This window comes from Maudiozyma barnettii (genome assembly GCF_903064755.1).
Source record: "Maudiozyma barnettii strain CLIB 1767 genome assembly, contig: KABA2_04, whole genome shotgun sequence".
In the NCBI taxonomy this organism is placed as follows: Eukaryota; Fungi; Ascomycota; class Saccharomycetes; order Saccharomycetales; family Saccharomycetaceae; genus Maudiozyma; species Maudiozyma barnettii.
In genome coordinates, this window is record NW_024545241.1 from 164,631 (window position 1) to 185,151 (window position 20,521).

A 20,521-nucleotide genomic window follows, 5' to 3' on the forward strand; every position below is an offset into this window, starting at 1 on the left:
TGATAAAATATATAGTTTATATTGATCTTTGATCTATATTGAATTACCAGTAGAATTGTACAACAGATAGGACTTCAAGGATCATTAATTACAACTTGTACATAATATATTCCTATTTTTAATATATTTTATATTTGGATATCTAACTCATTATAATTGACTAATCTATCTAAGTATATAACATCTCAACATGCGCAGAAGTATATTTCTAGATAATACAATTGAATTTTTAAAGGGAAGAGTATACCTTGGAGCATACGATTTCACTCCAGATGACACAGACGAAATAGTATTTTTCACTGTCGAGGATTCAATCTTCTATAATAGTTTTCATTTAGATTTCGGTCCCTTAAATATTGGTCATTTATACAGATTTGCTGTTATTTTCCACGAAATATTAAACAATCCTGAAAATTCAAATAAAGCTGTGGTCTTTTATTCATCTGCATCTTCAAGACAAAGAGCAAATGCTGCATGTATGTTATGTTGTTACATGGTATTAGTACAAGGTTGGACCCCTCATCAAGTACTTCAACCTTTGGCTCAAGTGGATCCACCATTTATGCCGTTTAGAGATGCTGGATATTCGAATGCTGATTTTGAAATTAGTATACAAGATGTAGCCTACGGTGTATGGCGTGCAAAGGAGAAAGGTCTCATAGACTTGCATTCGTTTAACTTAGAGACTTATGAAAAATATGAACATGTTGAAAATGGTGATTTTAATGTATTGACACCGGATTTTATTGCATTTGCATCTCCACAAGAAGATATGAGACTTAATGGAAGCTTTAAATCTCGATCACATTTAAATCAACCGTTTCGTAGTGTGTTAAAATTCTTCTCTGAAAATGATGTTCAATTAGTTGTTAGATTAAATTCTCATCTTTATAATAAACAACATTTTGAAAATTCTGGCATTCAACATATTGATATGATCTTTGAAGATGGTACTTGTCCAGATTTATCAATCGTACAAAACTTTATCGGGGCAGCTGATACCATTATTAGACGCGGTGGGAAGATTGCTGTTCATTGTAAAGCAGGTCTAGGGAGAACAGGGTGCCTTATCGGCGCTCATCTGATACATACTTATGGCTTCACAGCGAATGAATGTATTGGATTCTTAAGATTTATTAGACCCGGGATGGTGGTGGGACCACAACAGCATTGGCTATATTTACATCAAAACGAATTCAGAGAATGGAAATATACTATGCGTGTTGCATTAGAATCAAGCGAATTAATTGGAGATTTATACCCATTAATTACTAATGATGATTATAAGATTCAAAAGAAAAGATTAAGAGATGCAACTACTACCGCAGCATCAGCATCTCTGACCAGAGAAAATGGAAGAAAAGGCTCAAATAACCTGGAATCTAATCTCCGAGACTTAAATATGACTCCACAGAAACCTTCGATGTCATCCACTACAAGAAACTCAGCAATATATAGTAACCAAAAGAACAATATGGCCACTTCCACCGGTAATAACAATATCGCTTCGCAGATGGACTACGCACGTAAAGCTGTACCTCAAAATTCTCCTGGACAGCCAAGAAAAGGACAAAATGGTACTAACACTATCGAAGATATCAAAACTAATAAAACACGGTCAAATAATGAAAATGAAATTGATATGAATGAGAACGATGAAATTATAGATACAATCGATGGTGATACAAACATGCTCACAGATAATAATTCTGACGAAGAAGATATTAATAGCAAACCTGTCTCAATTACAAATATTTCAAGAAGAGCACAAAAAATACAACAAAGTAACCAAGATGACGCTGCTGAGGAGGAGGATGATGCAATGTTAAAACAATTGTTGCCAAAAAACAGGCGCACGACTTCCGGAAGAAGAACACCAAGCTCTGCAGGAGGCATAAGGAAGATTAGCGGTACCACTAAGAAATAAAACATTGCCCTAAAATAGACTCATTTTATATATATACGTAATTACCCAAAGAAATAAACAAATAAATAGAAAACGAAGTTATAATATTTTCTATACGAACAACGTTTATCACTAATGTTCGTAAAATTATCTTGATATTATTACAATTATTCTCTTTGATGCATACTGACTATTACACATTATTTTATTTATTTTATAAATGTAACACTCTATAAATATTATTCATATATGATATCTTTTTCTTCTTCTTAAGATGTAACTGAACTAATGCTATACATTGATAAAAACACAGACAAATATTTTTGTTCTAATGAGAAACTAGTAAGAACGACCAAACATAGTGTAGTTGATAGCCTTACGGTCACATCTGACACACTTTTGACCTTCCTTTAATTCTGGTTGTTCGAATGGAATACATAGAGACTTAGCACCCATAGATGGAGACTTGTCATCTGTTTCAAATTCTTCACCATCATCTTGTTTTGCTGAAGAGTCCTTGATATCTTCTTCACAATCCATAACACCACACCATGGTGACAAAAGAATGTTCTTCTTGTTTAAGTTTGGAACAAAGTCCTTCCATTCGTCAACAATTACCCTGTGGGTATCAAATAGTTCCTTAGCTTTACTGAATAAGTCATTATGCATTTCATCTAGAATTTCTGGAATACGAGTTTCAAGTTCGTCCAATTTAACAGTGTACTTACGAGAATCGTTTCTACGGACAACAACAACTTGCTTGTTTTCTAGATCCTTTGGACCCATTTCAATACGGATTGGAATACCCTTTAGCTCATATTGGGAGAACTTCCAACCTGGTGTGTAGTTATCGTTGTAATCACCGAATGCTCTAATACCAGACTTCTTCAAACGAGATTCAATGTCCTTAGCGGATTCATGGATCAATGAACGTTGTTCATCGGTAGTCTTCTTAGTGATACCGACTGGGATAACAACGGCTTGAAATTGAGAGACACGTGGTGGGATCACTAGACCCTTATTGTCAGAGTGGATCATAACCATAACACCAATAGTACGGGTAGATAGACCCCAAGAGTTTTGGTAAGCAAAAATCTTTGGATGTTCAGCCCCAAGTGGGTTTTCGACTGACAAGTTAAACATCTTGGAGAAGTTTTGACCCAAATGATGGGAAGTACCACCTTGAATACCACGACCAGTTTGTGGAATGTAACCTTCGACGGTAGTTGTGAAGTCACCACCAGCAAATTTTTCCTTTTCGGTTTTCTTACCCTTGATGACTGGGACAGCTAATAATTCTTCATAAACACCAGCATAATAATCCAAGATTTGCAGAACTTCTTCTTGAGCTTCAGCAGATTCTAAGAAAGCAGTGTGACCTTCTTGCCACAAGAATTCTCTAGTTCTTAGGAAAGGTTGTGGGTGCTTGAATTCCCATCTAACGACAGAATTCCATTGGTTCAACTTCAATGGAAGATCTCTGTAAGATTGGACCCATTTGGCGTAGTATGGATACATTACGGTTTCAGAAGTTGGTCTGATAGCAATTGGTTCGTCCAATTCAGAGGAACCAGCTCTTGTGACCCAAGCGACTTCTGGAGCAAAACCTTCGACATGATCTTTTTCCTTCTCTAGGACACGAGAAGAGACAAACATTGGGAAATAAGCATTCTGGACACCAAGCGCCTTAATCTTTTCGTCAAAGTATTTTTGAATTTGTTCCCAGATGGCATACGATGGTGGTCTTAGAATATAACAACCAGAGACATCGTAGTAATCCAACATTTCACCCTTGGTTAGGACCTGTTGGTACCAGCCTGGGAAGTCCTTTGCCTTATCGACGGTAATACCGATCAACTTGGCATCGTCCAAGGCTGCATTTGATGGTTGTGCAGTCTTCTTGGCGTCCTTGGTCTTCTTTGGTGGAGGGTCCTTAGCAACTTCTTTGGAGAAATCAACGACCTTCTTGGAGTAAGTAGATAAAAACTTGAATAACTCCGCCTTGGTGATAAATAGATCATCATTTAATTGTAAAACAGCGGAGTCATCAGTAGATTCCAATTCTTGGTCAATCAACAATGTAAATTCAGAAGTAGCATTTGGTAAGTAAGCTAAAGTGAAACCTCTAGCAGATTCACAACTGAAGAAGGATTTCATTAGATCATCACGAGCTAATCTAGGGTCTTTGGCGACGGCCTCTTGGGCAATCAAACCGGAAGATGTAGTGGTAGTATGTAATGCAACAACAACAATGGGAACTGGTGTAGCAGTCTTGGCAGTCTTTGGTTTGAAAACCAAAGACTTGGTGGCGATAGCGCCAGCTGGCTTATCAGCCAGACACAGCTTAGAGAAGTCTTCAACAACAGACATATCTGGATGTGTATGTTTCTAGGTTATTATTTAATGGAACTTTTGATTCTGCTATTTCTATTAGAATTTCCGGGAAAACAATATGAAATCTCACTAAAAATTTTGTTAATTTTAACAAAATCCAAGGTCAATAAAGTTACAACCGACTCAGTTGGAAATTCCAATCATCACAAACCCTACTTGCTCAAACTGCATGATCTTGAGCATCTGCGGTCAGTACTTTCTTCCGATGAGATAGTCAAAATTCGCTCTGTTGTGAGCTCGAAATTTTTACTTTGTCAGTGCGTTTATCATTGTGCACGGGTGAAAAATTTTCTGGTAGTTCAGTGTCTCGCTTATCTCATTGCGATGAGTCAAGTAAACCAGCAAGAAAACGAACCAGAGGGAGCCTGTTCCTCTCTGATTTGTTATTGTTACTGATTGCTTGCTGCCCTCGAAAGTTCGTGGGGTTTATTGTTGCTGTAGCTGTTGTCGTTTGATGTGTCACCGTTGTGTGTCCTGTAACGCTATCCTGATATATTAAATATAATTGGGTTGTTGATCAGCACAGTTTATTGGGCTTGAATGCATTAACGTATCTATTCTTGGACGTAACTTATATAGGAACCCCGATACTACCAAGAAAGTACACTCATCATGTCTCTATACATTAACGATGCTACTGGTGTAGACGAATTGACTCGCACCGGTTCCAAAGAACAAACCTACAAGACCCCAGCTTATGCTTTATTTGCTGCCCAACAACAAGATGCTACTGCCCCTGAACCAAAACTATATGTATTCAAGACTGAAGAAAACGATTATTTAGAGATCTCTGCTTCTGCTTTAAAGAAGGCTCGTAAAGGTTGTGACGGTTTGAAGAAGAAGGCCATTAAGCAAAAGGAACAAGCAGCTAAACAAGAAGAACAAGCTGCTGCCGCCGCTGCTAAGCAAATGGCAAACTTGCACATTACTATCGAAGAAGACAAATCTTTACCAGCTGCTTTAAAATGTAAGATTAACCAAGCTTACGACCATGTTGGTGAAAGAGTTAAAGTTTCCGGCTGGATTCACAGATTACGTTCTAATAAGAAGGTTGTATTTGTCGTCCTAAGAGATGGTTCCGGTTACATTCAATGTGTCTTGACCGGTAACTTGGCTTTGGCCCAACAAACTCTAGATTTGACCTTAGAATCTACTGTTACCCTATACGGTTCCATCAAGAAGGTCCCTGAAGGTAAGAGTGCCCCAGGTGGTGTTGAATTAGATGTCGACTACTACGAAGTTGTTGGTCTAGCCCCATCCGGTGATGAATCCTTCTCCAACAAGATCACTGAAGATGCTGACCCATCCATTCTATTGGACCAACGTCATTTGGCCCTAAGAGGTGAAACACTATCCGGTGTTATGAAGGTCCGTGCTGCTCTATTGGGCGCTGTCAGACGTGTCTACAGAGAAGAAAACTTGACCGAAGTTACTCCACCATGTATGGTCCAAACTCAAGTCGAAGGTGGTTCTACTCTATTTAAACTAGATTACTACGGTGAAGAAGCGTTCTTAACTCAAAGTTCTCAATTATACTTGGAAACTTGTCTACCTTCTCTAGGTGATGTCTACTGTATGCAAGAATCTTTCAGAGCTGAAAAGTCCCACACTAGAAGACATTTGTCTGAATACACTCACATTGAAGCCGAATTAGCTTTCCTAACATTTGACGACTTGCTGCAACATATCGAAACTTTGATTGTCAAATCCATCCAATACGTCCTAGAAGACCCAGTTGCTGGCCCAATCATCAAGGAATTGAACCCAGACTTTGTTGCTCCAAAGGCTCCATTCATGAGACTAGAATACAAGGATGCCATTGAATGGTTAAAGGAACACCAAATCTTGAACGAAGAAGGTAAGGAATTCCAATTTGGTGACGATATTGCCGAAGCTGCTGAAAGAAAGATGACTGACACCATTGGTGTTCCAATCCTCCTAACCAAGTTCCCAGTAGAAATCAAGTCCTTCTACATGCCTCGTTGTAAGGATGACCCAAGAGTCACCGAATCTGTTGATGTTCTAATGCCAACTGTTGGTGAAATCACTGGTGGTTCTATGAGAATCGCCAACCTAGATGAATTGATGGCCGGTTTCAAGCGTGAAGGTATCGATCCAAAGCCATACTACTGGTTCATTGATCAAAGAAAATACGGTACCTGTCCACACGGTGGTTACGGTATTGGTACTGAGCGTATTTTAGCTTGGTTATGTAACAGATACACCGTCAGAGATTGTTCTCTATACCCACGTTTCAGCGGTAGATGTAAGCCATAAGCAAGGTAGTAACATATCACAATACAATTTATTTACACATATATAGATTATATACTTGAAATGATGCCTTCTAACCCAAATATTGCAGGTTATGGAAACCCCTGATTACGGTTTTAATATTTGAAATGATATTTGGTTTTATGATTCACTGTAACAAAATTTAAGAGAAACTGCGTGACTCTGACAAATCTCGCCGTTGAAAAATACTGAAAAATTTGGATGCATCGCTTAACTTCGATAATCCTGAAAACTTATTATATAAGTTGATAAGTAAAGATTTTGTAAAAGAACTAATAAAAAGGTCAACATGGAATTTTGAAAATTTAACATCCAGTCTTAACTTTAGCGACCATAAGTAATAAAATAACAATTACAATAAAAGAAATGTCAAACGATCAAGGCACACAAAAGTTATGGGGTGGTAGATTTACTGGGGAAACTGACCCACTAATGCATCTTTACAATGCCTCCTTACCATATGATTACAAAATGTACAAAGCCGATTTAGAAGGTACCAAAGTTTACACTGCTGGTTTGCAAAAGCTGGATTTATTGACCCCAGATGAATTGTCCAAGATCCATCATGGTCTTGATGAAATTAAGAAGGAATGGGACAGTGACTCCTTTGTCCGTCACCCAAACGACGAAGATATCCACACTGCAAATGAAAGACGTCTTGGTGAAATCATCGGTCGTGATATTGCCGGTAAAGTTCATACTGGTAGATCCCGTAACGATCAATGTGTCACTGACTTGAGAATATTCTGCCGTGACACCCTAAATGAGAAATTATTACCAGCTTTGATAGACCTAATTAAAGTTTTAATCAAAAGGTCCAGAGACGAAATTGATATTTTGATGCCAGGTTACACTCACTTACAAAGAGCCCAACCAATTAGGTGGTCTCACTGGCTAAGTTCTTACGCTACTTATTTCACCGAGGACTACAAGAGATTATTGCAAATCCAAGATAGATTGAACGTTTCCCCATTAGGTGCTGGTGCCTTAGCCGGCCACCCATACGGTATCGATAGAGAATTCTTAGCTGAAGGGTTGGGCTTCAATGGTGTTATTGGTAACTCCTTAGTTGCCGTTTCCGACAGAGACTTTGTTGTCGAACTTATGTTCTGGGGTACCCTTTTCATGAACCACATCTCTCGTTTTGCTGAGGATTTGGTCATTTACTCTACCGCCGAATTTGGTTTCATAAAACTAAGTGATGCTTACTCTACTGGTTCTTCATTGATGCCTCAAAAGAAGAATGCCGATTCTCTCGAGCTTTTGAGAGGTAAGTCAGGTAGAGTCTTTGGTGACATGGCAGGTTTCCTAATGAGTTTAAAGGGTATTCCTTCCACATATGACAAGGATATGCAAGAAGACAAAGAATCTCTATTTGATGCTTTAACCACTGTCGAACATTCTATTCTAATTGCTACTGGTGTTGTTTCCACTTTATCAGTTCAAAAAGAAAAGATGGAAGCTGCGTTGACAATGGATATGCTTGCTACTGATTTAGCTGATTACTTGGTAAGGAGAGGTGTTCCATTTAGAGAAACTCATCACATTTCTGGTGAATGTGTAGCTCAGGCTGAAAGATTGAAATTGTCTGGTATTGACAAATTATCTCTAGAACAATACAAGAAAATTGATTCTAGATTTGAAGCCGACTTGTTTGAAACTTTCAACTTCGAACAAAGTGTCGAAAGAAGAGATGCCACCGGTGGTACTGCCAAGTCTGCTATTTTCAAACAATTAGATAACCTTGAATCACAAATTTAATAGATTAGTATACCTTCTTTTTGTACTACAAACTAATTACCTTATGTAACGTATATATTAAACAGAAAAACAAACAAATACAAAGCCTAAAATAGAAGAACTGACGGTTTTAACGGTATGGGATAAAAAATCTAATGAAACATAATCCATTTTTCTTTTATGAATTTCCTTGTAAATTCAAAAGACGATGTGACAGAGATCTGAAATTTTATCAATAATTGCGCAAAAGGTAAAGATGATAAGTAACTAAATTTACCAAGGTAATAAGTTTGATATTTGCCCCCACATGTACACACATGTTCGACAAATCTTTGTAATAAGTGACCATTATGCCTCATTATCATCTTGTAGATAGGTGCATGCAAACCAGAAGATATATCATTTCCTGTTAAACGCATATGTTTATAATTAGATAATTGTCCTCTCACTTGGAATAATCCAAGATTTACCATAGAAACGCTTAATGATTTATAATTTTGTAAAGCATTAAAAATAGATGTGATAAATCCAGATATAAACAATTCAGTTGCATGATGAGCGGTCCCCAAATTATAAGTTAATTTAGGGTTGAACAATATTATTTGGGTATTCGAATTAGGTAAATGAGGTATCAATTTAATTAACGTACTGTAATAGGTTAGAATATTTGTTTTCAATTCGTGCTGCATATTTTCCACAGACAATTCACCAGTGGGTTGATAAGATAGATTTGGCATAAAGAGTATGGATGCTAATTTCCTAGGTGGGTCACTTACTTGGGTGATGAATTCTGTAAAAAAAGTCAGATCACCAGGTGATGCAGGATTAATTGGATGGATAAAGTCTGTTTCTTCCTCGAACTGTTTGAAATTAGAAGAGTTTTCAGAACAAACAAATATAATGAATCTTCTTCTATAAAGGTCCATAACTTGTGATCTAATTATTGGATCACTCATATCGCCCAATACTAACACGCACAGATTCTCATTTTGAGGGATGTGATCTGGTAAAGTCAGCAATTTGTTCCATTTCCATATAATTAATAATGCAGTCGCGGAGATACTCAATCCATACATCCAATTTTCTTTTATTGGTTCTACTGAATTTATACCAGGGAACATTCCAGAAAAGATCCCCTTAGTTGTTGTAACCGTCTCTGGTTGAAACACATCCACTTCTGATGAGTCCAAGATTTTATCCTTAATAGTTCCTATTGAATTTATTACTGAATGTGTTGTGTTATCAGCTATATCAATACTCTTTCTCGCTAATTTGAAGCTTGCATTGAACAATTTCTCCACAAAATCCTGATCTGAAGACATCACTAGTGTTAGATGTAGGGCGGCCAAAAAAACGAATCTTTAAGAAGATAATAATTAATATATATCTGATTGTACGAAGTTAAAAATTATTGCAGCTGCAGTTAGCTGCTACTAGTTTCTTAGTTCTTGCTTTATATTGAACGTGTCTGTTTGTTGTTGTCATCTCGTTGAGTTCACATAACACAACTAAAATTCCATCTCTTCCCCCGGGCCCTTTACGAATGACGAAAGCGCAGATAAATTTCGGACGGAGTAACTGAATGAAGAACTGTCAAGGCAATTTAACGCTACTCCTGAATTTAAGATTATATAAATGAAACAAAGGAACAATCGCAACGAATTGATCTTCACAAATCATATACATAGACATTGTTCCATTACCAAGATTTGTTAGCCAATATTTACCAAAAGAAAATATTAATTTATTCTTTTTATTAGTATTATTATTATTATTATTATGCCGTTTCCATTCGGTCTGAACAACCCCCTACCTAGGGATCTCGATAACGAAGCAAAGTATGCACATACTGTCTCTATTTTTATTCTAGTGATAGAATCTTAATGTATCCTCATTTTAAATTATTTTACTAACATACCCCCAAACCGACAATCTAATGGTTAGTATTATAGAAAAGCGGCAAACGTCTTAAAGAGCTTTGTAAAACCAAACCAGGTATTAGGTGAGGATCAAATCATTCCTCCTAAAGTACTTCAAAATGCTAAGGGGTTAGCAATTATAACTGTCCTTAAAGCAGGATTCTTATTTTCTGGAAGAGCTGGATCTGGTGTCATAGTGGCAAGACAAGGCGGGGGCTATTGGTCAGCTCCCTCTGCAATTGCGCTTGCAGGTGCAGGTGCAGGTGGGATGGTTGGTGTTGAACTGACGGATTTTGTTTTCATATTAAACACTGAAGAAGCAGTTCAATCTTTTTCGCAGTTTGGAACAATCACACTAGGTGGTAATATGTCTGTATCGGCTGGTCCTTTAGGAAGAAATGCAGAGTATGATGCATCTGCATCTACAGGTGGAATATCCACTGTATACTCTTATTCAAAGAGTAAAGGTCTTTTTGCAGGTATCTCTGTGGAAGGATCTGCTATTATTGAGAGACGTGAAACGAATAGAAAAATGTATGGTGACAACTGCACCACTAAATTAATTTTAACTGGTAGGGTAGATCCACCGTTCGAATATGACGCACTATATAGCATATTGGATTCAAGAGCATTCAACCCAGAAGCTAAAATGAACGAGGGGAACGACTTTTATGATGATATACCTGACGATTTTGATTGCGCAGAAGTTAAAAATAATAAAAGTAGATCAAATTTGAAAGATCATTTTGTTGTTGATAAGAGCATTGAAGATGGAATAACTTCAGATTTGAAATTTAATGATAATCAAGATGAAAACTCAACCATTCTAAACAATTCAACTACGAAAAAGATTAAAGTTCTTGCATTATATGATTTTGATGGAGTGGAGAAGACAGATCTACCTTTTAAGAAAGGTAATGTCATAGAGGTTATAAAAAGGACAAAAAACCAAGAGGATTGGTGGTATGGAACAGTTAATGGAAAAGTAGGAAATTTTCCAGCAAACTATTGTTCCATTCAGGAATAAATGGTCAATATATACTTTAAAAATAACAACATTATAATGTGACATTTGTTTACCGCAGTATAATATATTTACTTTATATTAATTTTAGAAGTTTAGCAAAACGATACTATATTTAAAAGCTTTTTAAGTAATACATAGATATTTTTTTTGCAAACTGAAGAGAATGATGCATTGGGTAAAAACAATTTCATGTTGACTACATAGTATACTCAGGATCATTTAGAAAGCCCAGGCTTTTTAGGGCTTCTGTTATTTGTTTGTGTAATATATCTTCGTATTGGATGTTTGTCTTTAGTACTGACATGAACTCTTGTAGTGCATGAATATTGTTACACCAAAACACCTGTATAATATAACCTGAAATACTGTTTAAATTTTTGGGGTCATCTACGTTTAAAAGTTGAAGAAACTTCATCGATTTTTTGACTTGCCTGATTAGGTGTTCTTTGACATATATATATTGTGATTTATCTTTAACAGGTTGGGCTTTACGTTCAATCTCAATCCCCGGTGGAACAGAAAATTCTTGAATAGAAACTGTCCTATTTAATGGATTAAAGTTTGTTTTTAAAACTTCTGTGTCTTCCTTAATTTTAGTTCTCTCAAAACTGGCTTCTCTAGAAGTGAAATCTATTTTCAATTTTATATCTGCTATTTCTGCCAAAGAGAGAGGTGTTCTTGCATGAATAATACATCCTCCAACAAGTCTACCGTTTAAGAAGTTAATTATTTTCTTTTGAATATCATCCGTTTTAATTGAAAGTATACCTGAAAAGGTCCCTTGGCTCTGATTATAAACAGTAACTCTAAATTTATTGAAATGAAGCCTTTCTTGAGAACAAAGTCTTGATAAAAATTCCTTTGTGCAAATTGTTCCCATCCCTGACAGAATCACATAGTATTCTGTTTTCAATTTATCAACATTATATCTACGTGGTCTTGCCTTAGTGACACTTATCTGACTTCCTTTAAAACATGAGTTGTTAAGTAATTTAATGGCTTGTTGTGTGTCGCTCAGTTTTTTAAAAGTTAAAAATGCCCATTTACTTGAAAATTTTTCATGACCATCTGAAGTATATACTGATTTGATAGGTCCAACTTTACAGAAGTGTTCCAATAATTCTTCTGATGTCGTTTCCTTTGGGAGATTCTTAATAAAAATGGCATTTGGGTGAACCAAAGGTTTTTCTTCCACATCCTTAACTTGTAAACCATCGTCAGATCCTACAGCGCTAAGTTCGTCTTGCAGGATAATATTTTGGTCGAGATTTAGTTTAGTTTTGTCAAAATCTGGGAAATTTCTTAGTTCCTTATCAAAATGTAAGCCACAAACAATTATCGAACCAAAGTATTCTTTATTATTGTAATCTTCAATAACTTTTGTAGCTGCTTTATCATCAGAGAAATATACAAAACCGATATTCTTCCTGTTATCTAACTTACAAGATAGAATCCGTCCATAGATTTTAAACGTATCGTAGAATTTCCTCGTGGTTAATTCTTCATTGCCAAGTGGAAGATTAGAGAAAAAGACATTAGTTCCAATATTTTTTCTATACAAACTGTTTCTTAATGAAGGCATAATTTTAATTTCATTTCCAAACAAAACGTTATAATTATAATCTTCAGTACATAAATCGACATCTTGTTGGTTTTTAAAATTCAAATACCCATACCCTAATGACTGGTTTGTAGTCGCATCATAGCATATTTTTACAGATGCTAATGACTTAAACTTTCCAAACTCTTTTTTTAAATCATCTTCTGTTACAGAAGGTCCGAGACCACCAATATATAAAGCGATTAACTTAGGTTTTGGCGTAGTTGTGATTTTTAAAGACACTTTTTCCTTGTTTGTTACTTTTTTAGCAAACATGGGCTTTGACTTATTTCTGTGTTCTAGAAGTTGTTTAGTTTTCCATCCTTTCGGAGAATCTGTCATATATGTTGCCATTCCTTCATTTTCTTTGTTTTCAGTAACAATTCCACCTTTTGAAATTTCAAGAGTTTGCTTTCTGTTATTAACTGTGTCAAATTGCTCGAGAGAAATATCGTTTAAAACAACTGACGGTTTTGGTGAATAATGTTTCATTATTTTAATTTCTTAGTAGTGTTTGTTCTTTTGTTTTATATTTTATGGTAGTTCCTTATTAAATCAGTTTGATTTAGTAAAAGTAAAGTTAAAGATTTATACAAGAAAATAAACCACAAAGAACATTAAAAGAAAAGAACTTTTAGTATTTTAAAAGAAAAATATATTGTAATCTTGTTCAATAATTAAATTATATTTGTGGCACATCTATCATTTTGCGTTCTTCTTTTTGCCTTTTCGGTAATTTTCTGTGGAATTTGGAACAACGGTGAAGTGAAAGAAAAGCCGTAGGGCAAAAGAAACTGAGGTTAACAAAAGTAGTTACCCTTTGTTTCCAATATCTTCCATTCAAAGATGTCAGTAAATTGCTAAAACCAATTAATATCAAATAAAGATTTGTTTCAAATCTAACTTATGCTGTAATATATATATATGCTATATCTGTTTATTTTAGTATGTACCAGATTCCTTTCTTGAAAACAAGTCTAGGAAATTAGAAAACGATGACGTCTTTTTATTGAAGCTACCGTTCCTTGATCTATTTATTTTGAATGATTCCACCTGTTGCATATATGGTGAGTCCGGATCTTCTGTACAATTTCTATCAACTGTTGGAAAAGCCGCTTGATCTGATTGAACTGGAGTCATATTAAAGGAAAAGACTTTATTTGCAGTGCTTTTTGGAGTAGAGTTATCCATACCCGGTATCCTTAAGTTTACATCATTAGCTATCATTGCGTGCAATGATGTATTTGAACTGTTATTACTTCTACTTAATACACTAGATGATCTCAAGCGATTACTTGGTACAGCTAAGGAGGAAGAAGACCGTTGACGAGCATTCTGTGGCCTTTCAAGAGATAGTCTCTGAAGTTGTGGTTGTGAGCCAGCTGGATATGTTGGTGGAAGATCATCCCCTGTGATATCTGAATTAAGTGCCTTTGTATAAGAAGGAACTCTACTTAACGAATTCAATTGCCAATCGGAATTTACCGAAGGTGAAGTTGGATAAGTAGAATCGTTATGAAAAGTTGTCTGTCCTGCAACAAAGTCTACGGGAGTAGGTGCTCGACTAATTTGCAACCCGATGCCAGCTAGATTTACACTACTTAGCGTTGGAACTGCAATTGGGCTCTCCAAAGCGAAATTATCATTGACCGGACTTCCTCTAGTGCTACTTCTATTGGAATTAGATCTACTCCCGTTCAATTGAGGTGACATTTGTTCAAACTGGGCCATATGAACAACATTATTTGGCAAGGATCCTACTCTTGGTAAAGGGGTTGTCGTTGGTCGAACCGGACTATTACTTCTTGGTGTGACAGTGCCAGACCCATTTTCGTTGACTGCGTACAATCTATCGTATACATGATTACCATAATTGGGCGGAGTCATCAGATTTGATACAAGGAATGGCGCAACAACATTATTCTGTAGTGTTCCTGCCTGCAGTTCCACCTCTGAATAAGTTTTGGCAAATAATAAGTTTCCTTGTTCGTTATCACTCGCACTACTATTTGAAGAAAGACTGGCTACAGATTCTCTAGTTGAACCAATACCCGTATCCTCATGTTTAGGATTTGTTGGGACTGGTCTACCAAAGTTTTTAATAGTTCTTTCTATTGCTTCATGTGATTTACATGACACAGCCACGAACGGTGATATAAACAATTGAATTGGCAATGATGCACGTAATTCTGAAATATGACCATCTGGATTAATCAAAGATACTACAAATTTTAACTTATGACGTAATTTGATATTACTTAGAATTGAAGCATCTTGTGAACATTTTGAAAGATCCGAAGGTACATTTAATATAGTTTCGAAATTCCATTTATCTTGGAAAGTTTCATCTTCTATTGGTTCGTCCGAAGAAACGAGTTCATTATTTGTTTGTTGTTGTTGTTGTTGTTTCAATTTACGTAACTTAACGTGACCTATTGGATCCTTTATCTTCAATTTTGTGATTACTTTGTCCTCATTAAAATTACCACGATGACCTGCTGAACATTGAACTGTTTCAATCAAATAAATTTTGACAGGTCCTAATTTCAAACCTTTCAACACTGGAACAAAACTCATATATATTGGAGTCGAAGAACCAATGGCAATAGCCTTTGCCGGTATAGATATTGAATATTCTACTTTTTTTGGCCATGAATTATCTATTGCTGTACTTTCTGATAATTCCAATGCATCTGGGGATAAAGTCCTTATGACTCTTAAATGTTTTGTACATACTAAATCTGCCAATTTTGGTCTTTCCACAGTAGCTTGTAATTTATAAACAACAGCTGCATTTTTTAAACCTTCCAAACTTTCTGTCATTGAACCTGGTAAAATTGCGCTGAAAGGGAATTCATAATTTCCTTGCATTAACGTACGATAAGAATTATTATTATTTGTTGAATGTCCACCTAATGAAAGAATCGAACTATTTGATTTACTTCTTAATCTTTTCTTTTGCATACCCACAATATTTGTTGAAGATTTACTATTAATTGAATTTCTCGTACCATAATTATCATAAAGGTTATCAAAATATGATTCCACATTAAAGTTATCCCAATTATGTGTGAAAAACAATTTTTCAAATTTAATAAATCGTTGTAAAGGAGAATCTGGAGTATTTGCAGTGGCAGGCAAATTAAGTAAAAGTTTCCCGGTTAAGTATAATCTTAAATTTTTAATTTGAATTGGTTGTAATACTGATAACACCACTGTTCCTGATAATAAGACAGATGACGAGTTTTCGGGACTACCTTTCACCACCAAGACATTATCAGTATTATCAGTATTTTTTATTCTAATATCGAATAAGATAGGAGTCTTTGAGGATGATTTTGATCCACTAGATAACATAATTTATAGAAATGGGGACTTGAAATGAAGAAAGATGAAAAATGCAAAATATAATAAAAATAAAAATAGAATATGATATGTATGACAGATAAATGTATATTTTAATCAATAGATGTGGATTGAAGTGAAAAAAGAAGCCTAACAATAATGATGATGAGAATGAGATGTCTTATAGCACATATAGAGTTATGTACAGATAATGCAAAATACAATCAAACAGGATGGTATAATATAGTATTTGTGATGCACTTTTGATCTATATTATGTTTAACAGTTGTGAATAGAAACAATGTTAAACTATATATATATATATATATATATCATATGATTTAAAACTACTAATAGGAGTAACTATTAATATTGAACAATCAAAAAAAAAAGGAAGGAATATATTACTTATCAGAGTAATTACTGTAGATAGATAACAATATAGATTAATAGATAGTGTACCTATGTCTTGTCTTTCTCTCGATGAGGGGAGTCGATTCACTTAGCACATCACTAAAATCGATAATATAAATAGAGCAAAGGAAGAAGGAGAACAACTGAAAGAGATGCCCTATTTTGACAAATCCAAATGCGGTAATAGCTGAGGTGCTTTCCGTTCAGCAAGAGAGAATGAGAGATAGAGCATGGGCTAATTAATGAGCTCGCACACGGACTGTCACACACAGAGAGACACAAGGGAGGGAAGCGCCTGGTGCTATACAGTATTTCACTGTTATTATTTCGCAGAGGGGACTGCAAGTTGCTTGTTAACGACCCGCTTTGAGGCCGGAAAAACCCCGTGCGCTAATTAAATCGATATATGAATTTGTCTTGCGAGTGAATTGGGTGGGGTGTGCGGATGGGGATAAGAGATATTGGGAGATAGAATAACTTGATTTCTTGCACTCTTGAGTTCTTTTCTTTTCAAGACATACAGAGACAACTATTCGGCGGAACGAAAGTTGATAATTAGTTCATAGATATCGAGTATAATTCTGGGGTAATATGAGATGAGATAGTGATGATCTATGAGATCAATAGTTTTTAGTGCCTATGAGATTGTGCTTCAGAGAGGAGAGATATGGATGTCGATGTGGATTTGCGTTCGTTTAACGTATTTTGTAATATTATTATTATTTCCATATAATGAAACTTTCCCCACCATCATTCTTTCTTATTATGTCATTTTCAGTAATATGTTCTCCTAACGAACTTTGCACGGAGATAGCAGAGCCTCCTTCATATCCTTAACGTCTAATATTCATATCTTCATATATTGTCTTGATGGATATTTCTTCTGAACCAAACAGTTTTTCCGGAATTCATGTCATGTAGTTCTTTCCTTTTTTCATTTGGCTTTTTCGATTGCCGAGAGATATAAAGGCAATAATAATTCAAGTTACATTATAGCAGACTGCGATAAGTAGACCACCGGCTTAATTGTGGCGAAATTATCTCAACTTTATCTAATATAACTTGAATTGTGTATTAATTATTTTTAGTCGTTTCTTATTGTTATTATGTATGAGTGCACCTGGTATCGGCTGTTACAATAGAATCCGTACTTACTTGAAATTTCACTCTCTTCTCCAGTAATTATTTTTTTAGAGAATACACATATATATTTATGATAATGGATTTAATTGTGCTCTATAATATTTTTATTTTTGATTGTGGGGTAATTGTAATAATTAATTATTACTTGATTGCTATCACTGTTGCCAGAACTTTTTTTTCTTTTTTCAAGTAGAAAAAAGAGCACCTCTCTATTCTTTCTTCTTTTCAACAAGTGGATATTGCGATAATAAAAGACAATCTCCTCCACGTTCTGGATCTAAAACATAATTATAAAGGTATCCCTCCGTAGTGACAACTCGTATAATCATCATAGTTATATGTGTAGGTTCTTGATCTGATTCAGAATTGATCTTATAACTACTTTGGAAAGCACGATTACCATGAATACCTATATTCCCAACCACTGTACCTTCATTCTTTGTTATAGTGGATTTCGTGTCATCAACAGAGAATAATTCAGGATAATCTGCAATGCTGATCTCCATAGTACCACCAATAAATGCTGAACTTCGAACATGTTTATCTATGTCATCATTGATAGGTATCTTAAGACTCGCAAAATGACGCGAAGGTTCAAGGATCGACGTCACTTTATAAGGAAATATTTGTCCCAATGTCTTTGCTGCACGCCTAGTCAAATTTTGAGATGAATTTCTTATCATACGAGCAACAGTCCTTCTCGAGGCATCGACGTATGGTTTCCTTGTTGTAGAATCATCAATATAACTTCCACCACCAGTACCATTGGGACTTTCATCATTATCATCCATGATGGTGGTATCTCCACTGACTCGATCGTTCTCAATTTCTAACGCATTACTACTACCAATTATATTCCCAAGTTTGAAAATATGGACTGTCTTACTTGATGAACATGCCAACAAAAATTGATTATCTTGGCCGAAATTCATCGAAAATATTTTAGTACTATATGTACCTCTTCTAAATTGATAAAGTTTAAAACCAGTAGTGACATTGAATATACGAATAATTGTACCCTTCTCTGAGGCTGTCGCTAAAAATAATCCATCGGGACTTAACGCCAAGGCAGCTATCCCATTTTGATGGGCTTCTATCACCATCGTCGGTTGTAACAAATCCAGATCAAATAATATCACATCACCATTATTTATTGGTCGATCTGAATTATCGACATTATTATTACTGTTATGATTCTCGATATTGACTTCAGGAGTTCGTCGACTACATGATTCATTGCTTTCATTATTCGGATTTTGTTTATACCCAATATTATCATCATCTTCATCTTCATCTTCGTACTCATCATTATCAATAGCAGTCTCAACATTATTACGAACCGCATCTTCAGTTAAGGGGTCACTCAGTTTACTATGTAACATATTAATATTATTGTTAGTCACATTTGGTCGTATCTCTGAATGTATAGCTGTAGCTGTAGATGGGTAAGCTAGAATATTATTATCAAGGTTTGGAGAGAGACTAATAAGGTTAGTTTGATTTGGTTCACGATCAATGACATGTAATAGAGTCATATTATTTATATCATAAATGTATATTTGTAGACTCAATAAGACTACAACTCTGGATTTGTTCATCTTGACAGAAAGAATAGAGGTCGGAAATGTTATCTCACAGATTATCGAATGCTTCTTGATGTTAACTAACCTTAACTTTCTAGGAGATAAATGAGGTGCATCTCCATTTCCTACTAATGCAACTAATGATGTAGAAAAAAGCATCTCTACAATACTGTATCCGCCCATATCTGGTTCACTCTCAGAATAAAATTTCCCAAATGGATCACAATTGAAGATATCATAGCCCTTAGAGGTTCCCAAAGAAATGCATGTCCCTGTTTGATTAAAATCTATACAGTTCACAACTTCATTAAAGGATTCTTTTGTATCCATTACTAACTAAATAATTGTACGTCGGTTAGTGAAAAGTGTGTTATAAGTCTTTTTAATAGTGTGTTTAATGTCTTTGTAGTGCCCAAAATCTTTTATAAATGACTGTTGATGATAACTATTTAGATCATTTTATCAATCGCAAATAGTAGACAAAAATCTTGAATTTCTTAATTATACGCGCGCAAGCAGATAAGTTATCAAGCGTTAAACAGGAAGAGATTTATAACTACAACAGAAAGACAGCCGTTTTAAAATACGTACTTAAATCCAAATTCACACGTTACTATATTAGATTCGAATAGTTGGTCCAATAATATTAGTGAAGCTATTGCATGGTTCAGGATTGTTTCAAAGAAAAACCTTTCATGACTCTTCTACGATTTTGGCAATTGAATCTCCGTTTCAATGTCTAACAAATAGTCTGGAGTTACTTACTACATTTAATACATACTCCTTATCGATGTTGGATATATCAAACTCAATAATATATAAGATATACCTCTGAGGCGCTTTGAAACACCCAACTATCGCATTGATATCCGTATCAAATAAGATAACAGATAATTAACCTTTTATCACATCACTTAAGACTATAAATACATTGAATTTATCTATAGTAACAAGCGAAATAGTTTTAAAGTAAAATCAAACAGTTGAGAACATATATTAATCAAATTAATTATCAAAATGAATATCTGACCTCAATTGGTCAAGTAGATAAATGTAAGTACGTTATTGTGGTAATTCTGTAATCTGCATTGATAAATTTCAAAATATTGTCAGTGACTCAAACATGCAAAATTTGTATTCCAATATACTTCTTTC

The 20,521-nt window shown here is 35.2% G+C and overlaps 9 protein-coding genes across 9 annotated transcripts; 4 read left to right on the plus strand and 5 right to left on the minus strand.

Annotated features, from left to right (window-relative positions):
- Positions 1-190: 190 nt before the first annotated feature.
- On the plus strand, positions 191-1,927 carry CDC14 (phosphoprotein phosphatase CDC14; the record flags this gene model as incomplete). The annotated part of the gene is made up of 1 exon (XM_041550145.1): positions 191-1,927. The coding sequence occupies one exon, from the start codon at positions 191-193 to the stop codon at positions 1,925-1,927; it is 1,737 nt and encodes a 578-aa protein (XP_041406079.1).
- A 318-nt stretch (positions 1,928-2,245) lies between these two features.
- KABA2_04S01672 (proline--tRNA ligase) lies at positions 2,246-4,276 on the minus strand (the record flags this gene model as incomplete). The annotated part of the gene is made up of 1 exon (XM_041550146.1): positions 2,246-4,276. One exon carries the CDS (start codon positions 4,274-4,276, stop codon positions 2,246-2,248), a length of 2,031 nt encoding a protein of 676 aa, XP_041406080.1.
- Positions 4,277-4,912: 636 nt separating this feature from the next.
- DED81 (asparagine--tRNA ligase DED81) lies at positions 4,913-6,577 on the plus strand (the record flags this gene model as incomplete). The annotated part of the gene is made up of 1 exon (XM_041550147.1): positions 4,913-6,577. The coding sequence occupies one exon, from the start codon at positions 4,913-4,915 to the stop codon at positions 6,575-6,577; it is 1,665 nt and encodes a 554-aa protein (XP_041406081.1).
- A 384-nt stretch (positions 6,578-6,961) lies between these two features.
- Positions 6,962-8,356, plus strand: ARG4 (argininosuccinate lyase ARG4; the record flags this gene model as incomplete). Its single annotated transcript, XM_041550148.1, has 1 exon — positions 6,962-8,356. One exon carries the CDS (start codon positions 6,962-6,964, stop codon positions 8,354-8,356), a length of 1,395 nt encoding a protein of 464 aa, XP_041406082.1.
- A 131-nt stretch (positions 8,357-8,487) lies between these two features.
- On the minus strand, positions 8,488-9,657 carry YSC83 (Ysc83p; the record flags this gene model as incomplete). Its single annotated transcript, XM_041550149.1, has 1 exon — positions 8,488-9,657. One exon carries the CDS (start codon positions 9,655-9,657, stop codon positions 8,488-8,490), a length of 1,170 nt encoding a protein of 389 aa, XP_041406083.1.
- A 457-nt stretch (positions 9,658-10,114) lies between these two features.
- Positions 10,115-11,281, plus strand: YSC84 (Ysc84p; the record flags this gene model as incomplete). Its single annotated transcript, XM_041550150.1, has 2 exons — positions 10,115-10,173; positions 10,288-11,281. 2 exons carry the CDS (start codon positions 10,115-10,117, stop codon positions 11,279-11,281), a joined length of 1,053 nt encoding a protein of 350 aa, XP_041406084.1.
- A 196-nt stretch (positions 11,282-11,477) lies between these two features.
- Positions 11,478-13,373, minus strand: MIP6 (Mip6p; the record flags this gene model as incomplete). Its single annotated transcript, XM_041550151.1, has 1 exon — positions 11,478-13,373. One exon carries the CDS (start codon positions 13,371-13,373, stop codon positions 11,478-11,480), a length of 1,896 nt encoding a protein of 631 aa, XP_041406085.1.
- A 450-nt stretch (positions 13,374-13,823) lies between these two features.
- On the minus strand, positions 13,824-16,238 carry KABA2_04S01804 (arrestin family protein; the record flags this gene model as incomplete). Its single annotated transcript, XM_041550152.1, has 1 exon — positions 13,824-16,238. One exon carries the CDS (start codon positions 16,236-16,238, stop codon positions 13,824-13,826), a length of 2,415 nt encoding a protein of 804 aa, XP_041406086.1.
- A 1,754-nt stretch (positions 16,239-17,992) lies between these two features.
- KABA2_04S01826 (WD40 repeat domain-containing protein) lies at positions 17,993-19,696 on the minus strand (the record flags this gene model as incomplete). Its single annotated transcript, XM_041550153.1, has 1 exon — positions 17,993-19,696. One exon carries the CDS (start codon positions 19,694-19,696, stop codon positions 17,993-17,995), a length of 1,704 nt encoding a protein of 567 aa, XP_041406087.1.
- Positions 19,697-20,521: the final 825 nt, after the last annotated feature.